General features: G+C 46.3%; 1 protein-coding gene across 1 annotated transcript in view; it reads right to left on the reverse strand.

The window, feature by feature from the left end:
• Positions 1-4581: 4581 nt before the first annotated feature.
• Positions 4582-14603, reverse strand: part of LOC135820674 (uncharacterized) — a 159101-nt gene continuing 149079 nt past the window's right edge. Inside the window, exon 17 of the mRNA XM_065333689.1 lies at positions 4582-6220. Within this exon, the coding sequence (XP_065189761.1) occupies positions 5304-6220 (917 nt within the window). The 3' untranslated portion in view covers positions 4582-5303. The remainder of the gene's footprint in view (positions 6221-14603) is intronic.

Here is a 14603-nt window from a genome sequence, read left to right on the forward strand (position 1 = left end):
CCCTGGGCTTGCCAATCGCTCCAATACTCTTTCAATTTTAGCTCCTCTCTCTCTCTCTCTCTCTCTCTCTCTTCACTGTGTAGCCCGTATTGTCTTTCCTAGTTCCCAAGTTTGTGTCCTAAGCGTATGCCACCTCGTCGACAATGGAGCAGTGTTGATAACCGAGAAGCCCTGGAGTGCCACTTCAAAGCCATCTGGCCAGATAAGCTCGGATACAGGAAACGGCAGCTTGCTAATTGGACAGAGCGGCGACCAAACGATGCTATAACTGAGCAGTGTCTTGCTGGCCAGATATCCCTTATCAGCCGAAAGTATCTCTCTCTCTGGTCGAACAAGAAGCCATTGCCCGGTAGCTTGTGGAGCGAGGGGAGCTTCCTAGCGCGTTTCTACAACGTTACCACACAACGAATCACCAGGGAGAACCAGAGCCCTGCGGGTCTAGCGCTGCTGGCCCTACTGTACTGACACTCCGCGCACTGATGACGCCCAGGCGGATCCTAAAGCCACTGTCACTACTGTCACTACTGTCACTAGTGCTGGTGCTGGTAGTGCTGTCAATTATGTACATGTGCCTCCACCCAACTCGGACAGTGAGTCAACTGTCACTGGATCAACGTGTGAACACGTTCCTGCCTTGCATGCTGATGCACTTGGGGCTGATGCACTTGGGGCTGATGCACTTGAGGCTGCAGACGGTGGATCTGGTGGTGTGTCATGCACTGCGGAGAGTCCTTGCACAGACTGCAGAGCACAGACTAATCGTAGCTTATCTGCTTGCCTAGCTAATGCATGTGGTGCTGGTATCATTGAGTCTAGTAATGACAAACAGCTCGTGTGGGCGGTCAAGCATATCTGTGTATGTATCAAGGCTGCTGAGGTGGAAGACACTGGTAGGGTCCTTGGTGGGCTGGTAGCCAGTGTACAGCGTTTGGGTGTTGATGAAAGGCTAAAGCTTGCAGTCCCCAGGAAAATCCCATACCTCCGTCTTTCAGTTACTGTCGCAAAAATCAACTGTGGTATCCGTCAGCTGGTTGCTGCTAGTGAGTTGGACCTGTCCATAGAGTTCTTGAATCATGTTGCGTATGCTGCTGCTGTTCTCACCCTACTGGTTTGTGGTATCCTGCCGGTTTCGGCAGCGCGCATGAGTTCGCTGCAGCCGGAAGTTCCGGGTTGGCAAAGCCGGTAACAGCGAAAGGTTGACGCCCTTCGGAAGGATGTCTCTAGACTGACAAGCTACCTGGCATCTGACAATCCGCAAATGTACCAGCGCTACCCTGTGAGAACTCGGCCCGGTGCTGCTTCACTTCTAGGAACAACGAAATTGGAACTTCTGGCCCTTGCGGGTCGAATGCGCAGATACAAAGCTGATATGAAACGTAAGCAGGAGAATCAGTTATTTCGCTACAATGAACGTCAATTCTATCGTAACCTGTGTGCCAAGAAGGATAGTGACCCCGAGAACCGTCCATGTATGGATCAATTGGAGCAGTTCTGAAGAGACATTTGGTCTCACCCTTACCCTGTGCGTCGTCAGGCCTGGATCCAGCGTGAAGGCACATGCGCAGAGGACATCCATGCCCAGGAATCTGCTGTCATTACTGCTGACCTTATGTCTGCTGCGACCTCCAAGATGCCACACTGGCGTGCTTCTGGTTGTGACCAGATCCCGCCATTCTGGATTAAAAAAATTACTGCTCTCCATCCACCTCTACTTGGAAATTTCCAGCTGCTTCTGGATGGTGAGCTGGATGCCCCAGCGTGGTTTTCACTGGGCCAGACGGTCATGATCCCAAAGAAAGGCGACCTAACCCAGCCGCAGAATTGGCGACCAATCACCTGTCTGCCAACCATGTACAAGCTATTCACCTCCGTGATTGGTGAGTTGATGTAGATCCATTCCAGACCAATGACATTCTGGCCCATGAACAAACTGGCTGTACTCGTAACCGAGGAGGCTGCACTGACCAGCTGCTGATCAATTCTATGATTACCCAGGATGCTAGGCGTCATCACCGCACCTTAGCAATGGCTTGGTTGGATTTTAGGAAAGCGTTCGACAGCCTATCCCAGGAGTGGCTAGTCGAAGTCACACGTCTGTACAAATTCCACCCCAAGATCACTTCGCTCTTGTCTGTGCTCTCATCGCAGTGGCGTACCCGGCTGCGCTTGGGAGCTGACATGAGTGAGGCAATACCGATCCGGCGAGGCATTTTCCAAGGTGACTCGTTATCTCCTCTGCTCTTCTGTCTTGGATTGAATCCAATATCAGGTAAACTCAGCAGAAGTAGCTTTGGATATGCGTGCGGACTTCAGCGGACAACAATCGTATCCCACTTATGGTACATGGATGATGTGAAGCTGATGGCCGCAACCAGTAAGCAGCTTGACTCAATGATTAACATAGTATCGTGCGTTGGGAAATCCATTGGAATGGAGCTTTCTACAGCAAAGTGTGCTAAGCTTGTGTGCCCACATGGTGCTGTTGATCCGGATCAGCCAGCAACTGTCACTGTGGATCAAGCCTCCAGCATTGCCTCCTTGGCGGACGGCTCCGTGTACGCCTACCTTGGCATAAGGGAGTGTTTTGGCATGGCGGAACAGTCTGTTAAGGTGGCCACCACCAAAGAGTTCAGGAGGCGATTGCGGCTGGTGCCCCACACGTCTCTCAATGCCTGCAACCTCTCTCGTGCTATTAACTCTTATGTTACCCCAGTGCTGTCGTATGGCTTGTGCATTGTGCCATGGACGAAGGATGCTATTCCAACCTTCGACAGGAATGTCCGAAGTCCACTCCGCGCAGTGGGAGCACACCACCCACGATCTTCCACCATCCGCTTTCACCTGCCGAGATCTGAGGGTGGCCAAGGGATTGTATCGGTTGAGCACCTGCTGGAGAGGAAATACATCCACCTGTCTAGGTATCTCCAGGCGCACTCTGACCTGCCGCTGATTGCTGCGCTGCATGCTCATCATGAAAATCTTCCGCCTACAAAGTCGATCATCTCCCGGGCGGCCATGGCAACGGAGCACTTCAACATCCTGGACATCGGAGGTGCAACAACTGACGTTGTTAAGTCTGCTATCAGAACCACCACCCAAGCTTCTCTGCGGCAGAAGCCCCTGCATGGTCGCTATTGGCAGAGGAGTGGCGGTGTATTGGACATGCCTCTCTCATTCAACTTCTTAAAGTCTCCAACATTGCGTCCATCCACTGAGTCATCCGTATTTGCTGCTCAGGATCAGGTGGTTACCAGGAACTACCAGAGATCGGTTATTGGCGACACTTCCGTGGTGGACGTGTGCCGTTTGTGCGGAGGTCCGGGGAGACTGTTGACCATATTTTGGCATGCTACCCCGTGTTGGCACGGACGGCATACATTACTCGCCATAATCGTCTTGCCGCTATAGTCCACCGGGCACTCTGTCATCGCTACAAACTGGTATCTCCTGCTTCCCCTGGCCACTTGCCACACTACGTCGAGGATAGTGAAGGCCGTTAGTTAATGTGGGAAATACCAATCCCTACAGATAGGATGGTTGGAGCAAATCGGCCGGATCTTGTGTGGGAAGATGGCAAGTCAGTCCAACTTATTGATGTCAGTGTGCCACTGGATCATAGAGTAACACTAAAACATGCTGAAAAGAGAGCAAAGTACTTGCCCCTCGCAGTGGAAATTGGGCAGATTCGGCAGCGAGAGGCAGTGTCCGTAGTGCCCATCATAGTTGGTGCTCTTGGTGGCCTGACGAAGGAAGCGGCTACCTCAATTAAGCGGCTATGTGGAGAAGAGCGGCACCTTCACGAACTGCAGCAGGCTGCTATCCTGGGCTCGATGGCCATTCTAAGATCTGTTTTGGGTGCAGCGTAGGGCTCTTCGCTGTCCCTGGTGGGCTCCTTATGCTCTGTATGTAATTGTATTCGTTTTTGTTTGTAATTGAAACACTGGTATTTCTGTGGTTATTTGTATTTGATCTTTCTGTGGGAACGCATTGGAGGTTGTGCCCAGTGATGAGCTTTACCCGCCTGAATTTTTCGCCAACTTCTGATGCTCCCCTTTCTGCAATACCTGTTGTCATGATACCTTTAGGCTTTAATGCCTGTGATGGTTACATGCGCCTTTCTCCCTTCCTCTCTCTCTCTCTCTACCTTACTTTTTTCCGTTAATTATTCCGTGCTGCTTACCTTTGGCTATGATAAGTCCGGTGAGTTAGTGTAATACCTCCAATTTTTATTTTTATTTTCAATTTGGAGTGGAATAAAGAATCAAAACAATAATAATAATGACAGTTCGCATATAAACGCATTGCACGAGGTCAACGCAGAAACAGATTGAACAGCATCCAGAAGCGAGAGAGAAAGTAAAGAGGGTGAGGAAAATTGAGGAGAGTGTAAATAAAGAAAATAAAGAAGTAGATGGGGAATGGGAGAGAGAGAGAGAAAAAAAAAGATAGAAAGAGAGGGAGAGAGAGAGAGAGAGAGAGAGAGAGAGAGAGAGAGAGAGAGAGGGAGGGAGGGAGGGGGGAGAGATAGAGAGAGAGATAGAGAGAGAGAGAGAGAGAGAGAGAGAGAGAGAGATAGAGAGAGAGAGAGAATCATTCGAATCCAGTATTGACGCCATCTTCAGAATCATTCGAATCTGGTATTGATGCCATCTTCAGAATCATTCGAATCTGGTATTGATGCCATCTTCAGAATCATTCAAATCCGGTATTGATGCCATCTTCAGAATCATTCAAATCCGGTATTGATGCCATCTTTAGTATCATTCAAATCCGGTATTGATGCCATCTTCAGAATCATTCAAATCCGGTATTGATGCCATCTTCAGAATCATTCAAATCCGGTATTGATGCCATCTTCAGAATCATTCAAATCCGGTATTGATGCCATCTTCAGAATCATTCAAATCCGGTATTGATGCCATCTTCAGAATCATTCAAATCCGGTATTGATGCCATCTTCAGAATCATTCAAATCCGGTATTGATGCCATCTTCAGAATCATTCAAATCCGGTATTGATGCCATCTTCAGAATCATTCAAATCCGGTATTGATGCCATCTTCAGAATCATTCAAATCCGGTATTGATGCCATCTTCAGAATCATTCAAATCCGGTATTGATGCCATCTTCAGAATCATTCAAATCCGGTATTGATGCCATCTTCAGAATCATTCAAATCCGGCATTGATGCCATCTTTAGTATCAGCAACGGTATCTATTGTACATACACAGTGTATTCACAAAGGTCGGGTGTTGAGCAGTAATATCACGTGGCACAAGAACGCCCCTAGATGTGACTGCCACTAACGGGAGCTATCAGCTGCAGCAGGATCTTGCACAGTTCCGCTGTTCTGGTGTACATCAGCATGCATGTTGGTCTGGTTTACATCAGCATCCATTTCATAGATATCATCAGTAGCACCATCTTGAGAGATCTTGTTGCTCTGGTTGACAGCTTTAATACAGCTCGACGGGTCACCATCCATCTCGTAAACGTCATCTTGAACAACCCGTGGGGTAGTCTTGTGGATCTGCTTAACAGTGGTAGTCGAGATTGATGGGGCATCATCCATCTCATAAACGTCATCCTGAGCAGCGCATGGGATAGTCCTTTGGCTCTGCTTTGTATTCAGAGTAGAGTTTGACGGGGCATCATCCATCTCACATATATCGTCTGCAGCAGGACCTTGCACAGTTGGGTCGTTGTTGTATATTTCAGACTCAGGGCTGTCTTCTGTACTCCTATTGTTCTGATAAGCATCTTGAGTGGAGGAGCAGATGGTTGACTCAAGTTCGTAAATATGTTCTTCATCTTCAATGGGTTTGATTCTCTCAGGCAAATCAGGGTTATCCATCTCATAGGTATCATCTGAATTTTCTTTCTTTGCCTTGTTGTTCTGGTAAACTTGAAACCCAGCGGAATCCAATCCAGCATACATCTCATTTTCGGAGCATTCTGCCGGTATCTCGTTCCCGTAGACTTTATAGTCCACAATGGTACCCGCGGTGTTTGGCAGTTCGCGTAGCGTCACCGTGCAATCATTAGCTGGACGAACAGGAAGTGACTCGTACGTGTCCGTTTCCACTTGGCCCTCCCCTCCGCATTGAGAAGAATTGTTATCATTGGCCCGCCTTATACCAATTGTTTGTCTAGATTCAGTCCTTCCAACGAAACGGCCCTTGAGGTTTGTCCAAGCATTGGTCAGTTTGGTTGCCGGGCCTGCGACGATCACGAGAGAAACATACAAAATACAATACATTCCTATTAATTTTCCTGTTTGTCCCTTTCCCTCAAACCAGTTAATATTAATTTACTTCAAGTAATTTTATACAAAAGGTGGCAGTCACTACACTGGCATTTTGCCCATATTCACAGTCCTCCATTCGCTCGCTTTGCCGCATGTATTTTTCCACACCACAAAAAAACAGATGTTTTACAGTAGTTTTCTGAAATTTCTCACACACTTTTGATCTCTGTTTTGTTGTATACAAGTACTTCGAAGAAGGTTGCACCTGATAGTATTATTATATATATTTACATACTACTCAATGTTGTCAACGATGATGATTCTCTGTTGAAGAATGTCGTAAGAAAACATTCTCAAGTCTCTAATGTAGTGTATGGGCTGTCAGTCAGTGTCCTGTTGAATAACTGACATGCCTGATGACTGACTGCCCGAAAATAGCGATATGGAAGTGTATGATCACACTTGTCACAAAGTTCAATTCATAATTTTTATTGTCAGTTTTGTTCTTAGTCGCTGGACTTTCTGACTGTATATAGTATCTAGTTACAATGGTGCACAGTATTCTTAAATCCTTATGTGTCTGTCTTTTCGACTTTACTTTTCTATCTATTTTTTCACTGTATGCGAGCCTTACAGTGTTCATGGGTAAGAGGTAGTTGCAAACGGAAAAGGTCTGTGCACATATTAACTGACACCACCATGACTCGAACAAAGGACCATCGGTTTTTGGCCAGCGATGCCCTACCACCAGCCTCTTGGTTTTTATCTACTGTCAGGGTCAGGTTGAATGTTTTGCGCTCTTCAGAACGTTGTTGTTTCGAATCTTTATTCTCACGATAGCCAGTGGCCAATAAGAGTTAATCGTGAAAGAAAGGAGAAAGACTGAGGAAGAATTGGGTGGGCAGAGCCTAGGGGTTAACGACTACTTACGTGTACGGGCAGGGGTGGTCGCTACACGAGCATACAGAGTTGTGCAACAGCAGGGATATCTAGGATTTGAAGAGAGTACGAGAAGGGATTTCGCAAAGCTGGGTGGGCAAGCAATTAGAGTAAAGAAGGGCCTTGTACAGGGGAGAATGGAGACAGCGATCAGTCCTCCGAGTTGGCAAGTGCCAAGTACGAGAGCGACGTAAATTATACGAAGGTTGCACGTTGCTAGCAGTATGCAGCGAGAGTATATGTGGTGGGGCATAATTGTGGCGCAGAGAATGCGCGAAGAGTATATGTTTAACTTTAAAGCGTGAAAATAATGTTGGCCATTTGATGCGATGCAAAAGGTGGGAGTGTTCTAAGTGTGTGTAAAGGAGAAGGTGGAGACATATTCTGGCGGCTTTCCGCTGGAGTCGTTCTAGCCTGTCAAGGGAAGTGTGGGACAACGGTGTGAGAGCATTGCTCGCATATGTGAATATAGGTAGTATGTATGTCATGATAGATGTGAGATAAAGAATCACTGGTGAGTGTAGACCTTAGTCTAAAAAGAATATTGAAAGACTTGAGTGATTTTTGACTATGTATTTAACATGCTCCGTCCAACGGAGGTCATGCTGAAAGATTATTCCGAGGTGTTTGTGCTACGGTAAGCGGACTATTCCTGAGGGTGATCTGGGGAAGTTGTTCAGGGGGGCGGTTATTGTGGTAGAACGGGAGGATGACTGTTGTTGTTGTTTCAAATCTTTATTCTCACGATAGCCAGTGGCCAATAAGAGATAATAGTGTAAGAAAGGAGAAAGAGTGAGGAAGAATTTGGTTGGCAGGGCCTAGAGGCTAATGACTACTTAAGTGTACGGGCAGGGGTGGTCGCCACACGAGCATACAGAGTTGTGTGTTGTTGTTGTTGTTGTTGTTGTTGTTGTCATCCTGGTTTTGAGAAACATTCATGGTATTATGCCTGGGCCTTCAGCCGTGTATGCAAAGCCCTCTGTTGGGAAGTCAGGATCAGCATGGATAGGAGGTTTGGGATCGGCACTGCAGAATACACCTGATCAGCAGAGCAGAAAGACGTCTGCAAACACCCCTCCAGACAGCATTCGTCAGGAGGTTGACAGCCGTCAACGTGATGACGTTCCCTCGCTTTTCCAGCAAGTTTTGCGGGAGCAGAGGGACACCAGAGAGAGAGAGAGAGAGAGTGGATGAGATGTTCGGTGGTATTTCGAAAAACTGGAGTCCGTCATGGCGGAAAACCGGAGCTTGAGAAAGAAGCTTGCATCTTTCGAATCGAGAATGGCGGAACTAGAGAGGAAGTGTGGTTCCCTGGAGACCACCGTACGGGTACAGCGTACAGCATGCTCTCTCGTTACGGCACAACGAGGTCCGAGACCTAACAGCAACACTGCTACGCGACGTCGCACATGATGTTGAGGTTGAGCCACACCTCCAGCCTGTGACCGGTGAGCACTTTCTGCTGCGGTCCACCATCACGGCAGAACAAGCTCGGCTGGGTGTAGTTGTCAGCGGTCTACATGTTCAACGGTTTGAGAGGACCTTTCTAGATGCCTGGGTTTTCAACCCATTTGCCCCCTCAAATCGGAAACCAACGCTCGCTGGCAGCTACAGAAAGCATGAAGAGGAGAAAAGGAGGAGTTACGAGAGTCGCATTTCTCAACGTGGAGCACGTTTCCTTCACCCCGTGGTATTCAGTACAACTGGTGGCCAAGGGAAGGCAGCCTCCACCCTCTTTGGCCGCATTGCAGGCATTAAGTCTGAGAAGAATGGTGAGCCGTTCTCTGTGGCAATGGCTTTGATCAGATTCCAGCTGTCCTTTGCTCTCGTGAAGGCGGCCGTGGCATGCCTTCGTGGGCATCGCCACAAGTTGAGCAAATATGACCCTCATGCATATTCTGCCACACTTGCTGTCTCCGAGTGTCATCTGTCGGTAACCTATCTTAACCTATCTGTTTTCTCCGGCCTTCCCCTTTCTCTGTGTCATTTTGTATGTTATATTTTTCTCGGATTCCAGTTTTTCTCCCTTCATTATAATTTAAGGTGGTTCATACCCAAATCGGAAAATAAAAAAAGCCGGATCGATTTTTTTCAAAATTGCACAGCTATTTAGTCCTACCAGAATATTGTCACTCCCGAAAAATGAGAAGGATTGAAACACTTCTTCAAAGTTTAAACCTGATTTCAAATTTCTGGTATTTTGGAGCATCCCATCCAAGCATTTTGCCTCTTTTTATTATTATTTTTTTTTACTATGTTCACATAACCAGCTCGAAAAGAATAAGGAAAGACAATGGTACAGAGACTAGGACAAACGTGACAACTAATGAGCAGGCGCTGCACGGAGACGCAGCAGTGATGGTGGGGCATTGATGACTCTGCCGACCTGAGGTCTTGGCGTCACGGCCAAAACCACGCACCAAAAACAATGAAAAAAAAAGAAGAAGATAGAGCTGTACAGGTAAGAAAGATGCAAAACCCAAGGCTTAACACGAGCGATTGTGGGGGAGAAACTGTCTTAGCATCATACTATTCATAGGGAATCGACTGCCCAGAGCCAGTTTGTGCTGCGAAGATGGCGGTAAACATTCGTTTTGAATGATTGCATTCTCTTGCTGTGGGGAGGCTGAGATAGGAGAGCGGCAGGGAGGGAGTTCCAGTCGCTGATGCTGCAGTGTGGGAATGAGCGCTCGCTGCGAGTTCTGGGGTTGGTAGAGATGATGTGGCGCGGTGGCAACACAGAGAGCAGCTGCGGAGGACCAGGCAAGTAGTGCAGCTTGTACAGGCAGGCAAGCGAGGCAACAGTGCGGCGGATGGCCAGGCTGGGTAGGTGTGCCCCAGGGTCGATAGCATGAAGCGCGGCGCTGAACATTGTTCAGACGCTGGAGGTGACTCTGCACAGCTCCCATCCATACAAGAGGCGCATACTCTCTACTGTTGTAATGTTCAGACTAAATGTTGTAATGTTCTTTTCAGTCATCTGAGTGGTGATTTCTGCAGTCAAGCCCAGCAAAATAGGGTGGCTGGGTTTTCTTTTCAGGGTTCTTGGCTGCCCACACTAACAATCTCATTCGGTTTGAAACGCAAAAATATCGGTACTCCGCGGGGTGCTTCCCGAAATTGGCGCGATAGATTTTCTTCATTTCTTCAAGAAGTACAGCCAGCTATGTGGTTCATATGCTAAACATGAGATATTTGACATAGAATCAATGTGAAGTACCTTGAAGCACGGTTTACTGAATCTAATATCGGCTGATGTGTGCGGTGGACCAAAACAGTATAGGCACACATAATGGCCCAATATATTTCATTCAAATTTTGCAGAGGTATAATTAGATAATACTGGGAAGGGTCTTCAAAGTTATAGCCCCCTGCAGCTACCAGAAGCATTCTTTCTCAAGTGCTCTCAATTTGTCGATTCTGCGGTAATATTACATAGTGTTGAAACGATCTCACCGGATACTCGTTAGCTCGCTCGCCAGAAACTCGGCTCGTTTGTGCGGCCAGCTCGTTTGCACTAACGAACACCGTACACCGTACTCCGTACACATGGCAGTACATGTCGACCGGGGAGTCGTAAACTATTAATTTTACGACTACCTGGTCGATCGAGAGTCCAGTCCCGCGCAAAGTGAAATCACTCGCAGTTACAGGTGACTGTATGCCTGCACGACACTTGAGTTGTTTCAGTTGTCGTTGCAGCTTTGGTGGACCCTACTGATGTCTTGTTCCGCATCTGCTGACCTGTCGCAGAATATGCTTCGGTCACTTCTCCATTCGAGTGAAAGTTACGCTCGGTCGTTTGGAAGTTTTCTCCCGCGATGCAGCGAAGACCAGGGCTACTTGCAATCTTTGCAAAACGGTCTATTCTTACAAAGGCTAATCGACGACGGCGCTGAAAAGACATCTCGACACCAAACAGCAGTCCGAAGTGAAGCAGCAGCAACCCCAAATGCCGGCGGTGATAATTTAACCAGCTTAAAAAAATCGAACTAATACTTGGAAAAAAATTATTCAAAAAAATAATCATATTTGCCACATCAATGAAACTCGTTAGCTCGCTCGATAGCTTGCTCGTAAGTGGAACTGATCGCTCGTTTGTTATAGATACGCTCGTTTCAACACTAATATGTATCTATTATTGCACGATTAAAGAGGTCAATATATTTCATATATTGACCGATTATGAGGGCAATAATAGATTTATCACGACATAGCATACCTAAAACTGGTTTTGCTTTGCCATAGGAAGAAAGGAATACTATTGTAATAGTATAATAGTATGTGCATATGCCGTTTACACTGGACATTACTTCTGTGTAAACCGAAGTTTTCAGTTGTCTCTTGTAGTATGTTCCCCAAGTTCTTTGACTGAGAATCTGACAGTTTGGGTTCAAATCCCAGCATAAGGCTTCAGACTTTTCTTCTTTCAGTTCTGATTTTTTTCTTAGTTGAGGAAAAAATTCTAAGTCCTCGGGCTAAGTGGTCAATAATAAGTGGTCAATATAAGCGGTCAATATTATGCTGATATTTGACCGCTTAGAGATCACAAGTTTCTGTGGGGGTCAATAATAAGAGAGTGATAATACACATTATCACTCTCTTATTATTGACCCCCACAGAAACTTGTGATCTCTAAGCGGTCAAATATCAGCATATATTGACCGCTTATATTGACCACTTATTATTGACCACTAAAGCGGGATTCACAGAAGCTTTTTTGCGATGCGACACGCGATGCGACAGCCGCGAAACCGGGAAATCCCCAAATCGCGACCATCGCGGACCCCACGCAACTGCCGCAACAGGGCCATCGCAGAAGTTGAGCTTGGCTCAACTTTTGCGATGCGATGCGATGCGAAAAGCGATTTGGCGTACGATTTTGACCTTTTCTACAGCAAAGTTGTACAAAGGTTCAAGAGTTGCCTATCAATTTGTACAAGTTGTATCAAACCGCGCGAATATCATGGTGACGTAGCCCAATCGGCAAGACTTTGTCGCATCACTGAATTCTTCTGTGAATGGTATTTCGCGAGTTCGCATCGCACGCATCCGTCGCAGATCGCGTCGCATCGCGTGTCGCATCGCAAAAAAGCTTCTGTGAATCCCGCTTTAGCCCGAGGACTTAGAATTTTTTCCTCAACTTAGAAAAAATCAGAACTGAAAGAAGAAAAATCTGAAGCCTTATGCTGGGATTTGAACCCAAACTGTCAGATTCTCAGTCAAAGAACTTGGGGAACATACTACAAGAGACAACTGAAAACTTCGGTTTACACAGAAGTAATGTCCAATGTAAACGGCATATGTACATACTATTATTATTATTATTATACGCATTCCCGCGTTGAAGTGTAGCAGCAGTATGCTGCGTCCACAGCTTCGCTTATGCAGAATGGCTTGGGTGAGAGGAGAGGGGAGAGAAAGCAACAAGGCAACCAACATCTATGAAATTGGTCACAATAACATGAAGAGAACCAACCTACATACATGTACGCATGATTGCACAAGAATGGAGACGACCAAATATAATGGCTATAATCATGGCTATAATCATTGTGCCACAAAACCGGTACACAGGAGATCTGACGACAATGTAACGAAACATAAAACTCAGTTACTCAATACAGGTTCCACTAAATTACAAGAGAACAACGCTACAACGTTAGAATTGCCGCTAAATTATCGCAAGTGTAGAGAACGAGTCCAATACAAATGAAAACCATGAACAGACTGTCCCGAAGTTATTTTGGGAACAAATTGTACTACATGACTGTACTTGCTGATACTGACGCTGACGGAACACGAATTTGAGTTGAATACTCACGAAGTCTTGTACATGCACATCATTATGCGCCGGTGTTGTGGAGTAAGCAGGTGCGTCAGTCACCAATCCAGCTTCAGCTCCACGCTCGCTTCAGCAGAATGTTGCCCGCGTTTGCTTTGCCTCCACACGGATAGACGACCAGCGCAGAGTCCCGCAGCTCCGTGGCCGTAAGGTCTTGATATTCGCCGTTAGCGCCGTCAAGTCTCAGTCCACCTCTCACACCAAGCCGCCCTATAAAAATCTTTCTCTCTCCATTGGAGTGCTCCCCAGTTGCGCGAGGAGACTAGAGAAATTCCTCCGGTGAGCGAGGAAGAAGAGCGGAGTTACCCAACTCAACCTATCATACTATTATACTATTACAATAGTATTCCTTTCTTCCTATGGCAAAGCAAAACCAGTTTTAGGTATGCTATGTCGTGATAAATCTATTATTGCCCTCATAATCGGTCAATATATGAAATATAGACCTCGTAAAAGACCTCGGGGGACCTCGGTCTTTTACTCGTTCTATATTTCATATATTGACCTCTTTAATCGTGCAATAATAGATACTTATTGCGATCAATTGAAACTGCATTATGGATTTCCTTGAAATTTGGCAGGGATGTTCCTTTGATTGATGAAAAAGCGCCGGCAAAGTTTCATGCTTCTGCTACCACCACAACATACCTTTTGAATCGATTATACAAGCTATTCTTGTCAAAATACCTACCGAAAAAAGAAGAAAAAAAGTTTTCACCGGGGAGGCTCGAACCCGTGAGGGGCAAAAGTCAAAATATTTCAAAATATTTCTACTCCTAACCGGCGCAGAAGGATGCTCAAAGGACTAGCTTTTGATTTAGGTACGAGACACCTTAGGTGCAGTTAAGCGTGTATTGGCTTATGACGTTTTTTCTTCTGTTTGTATTTAGCGCTTGACCGGTTATTATTTTCCTTCTCTTTATTTTGCGCTACATATTATTTTCCTGGTTTTAGAGTTCGTATCGGAGTAGCCGTTCTGTAATACACAGCGTACAGATCTATTTATCATAATATTATTACTGCTGCCTTCACTATACATGCAAAAGAGAAAGACCAAGGAACTACAAGTTATGCTATACTGTCCACTAACACCACCAGTTACTACAATCAGCTCATGCGATAACATTGCACGGCACTGACCGACGGTACTGACGTTCTACAACTAACTGGCTAACAGCTCTAGCACATCTTGGATGCGCACTCCAACAGCCTTCCAGCTTGGAAGGTTCTAAGTTGTAGAAATAACATAAGGAGGTCTTTCTCTTTTGTATGAATTAAACCTTGGCTCTCCATCCGAGTCCATTCCTTCACTATACCTGAATACTTTCATCTGAAAAGCCGCACAGCATGATCCAAACACAGACCAACGGAGAGGTAGGATTACGTTTGAGTATGCTCTTGCTGGAACAGCAGTGTGCAAGGCTGTGTTTGTTTAGGCACATGATGCAACAGAGCATACAATCAAGAGTGTCCAGTTGGAATAGACCATTCTGGATGACTGCACAATTACTCTACTGAAGTCTTGTGTTGATGTCGCCTCCTTATCGCCTGCTGGTCCGCCTCCAAGTATC

This window comes from Sycon ciliatum, chromosome 7 (assembly GCF_964019385.1).
Source record: "Sycon ciliatum chromosome 7, ocSycCili1.1, whole genome shotgun sequence".
Lineage (NCBI taxonomy): Eukaryota > Metazoa > Porifera > Calcarea > Leucosolenida > Sycettidae > Sycon > Sycon ciliatum.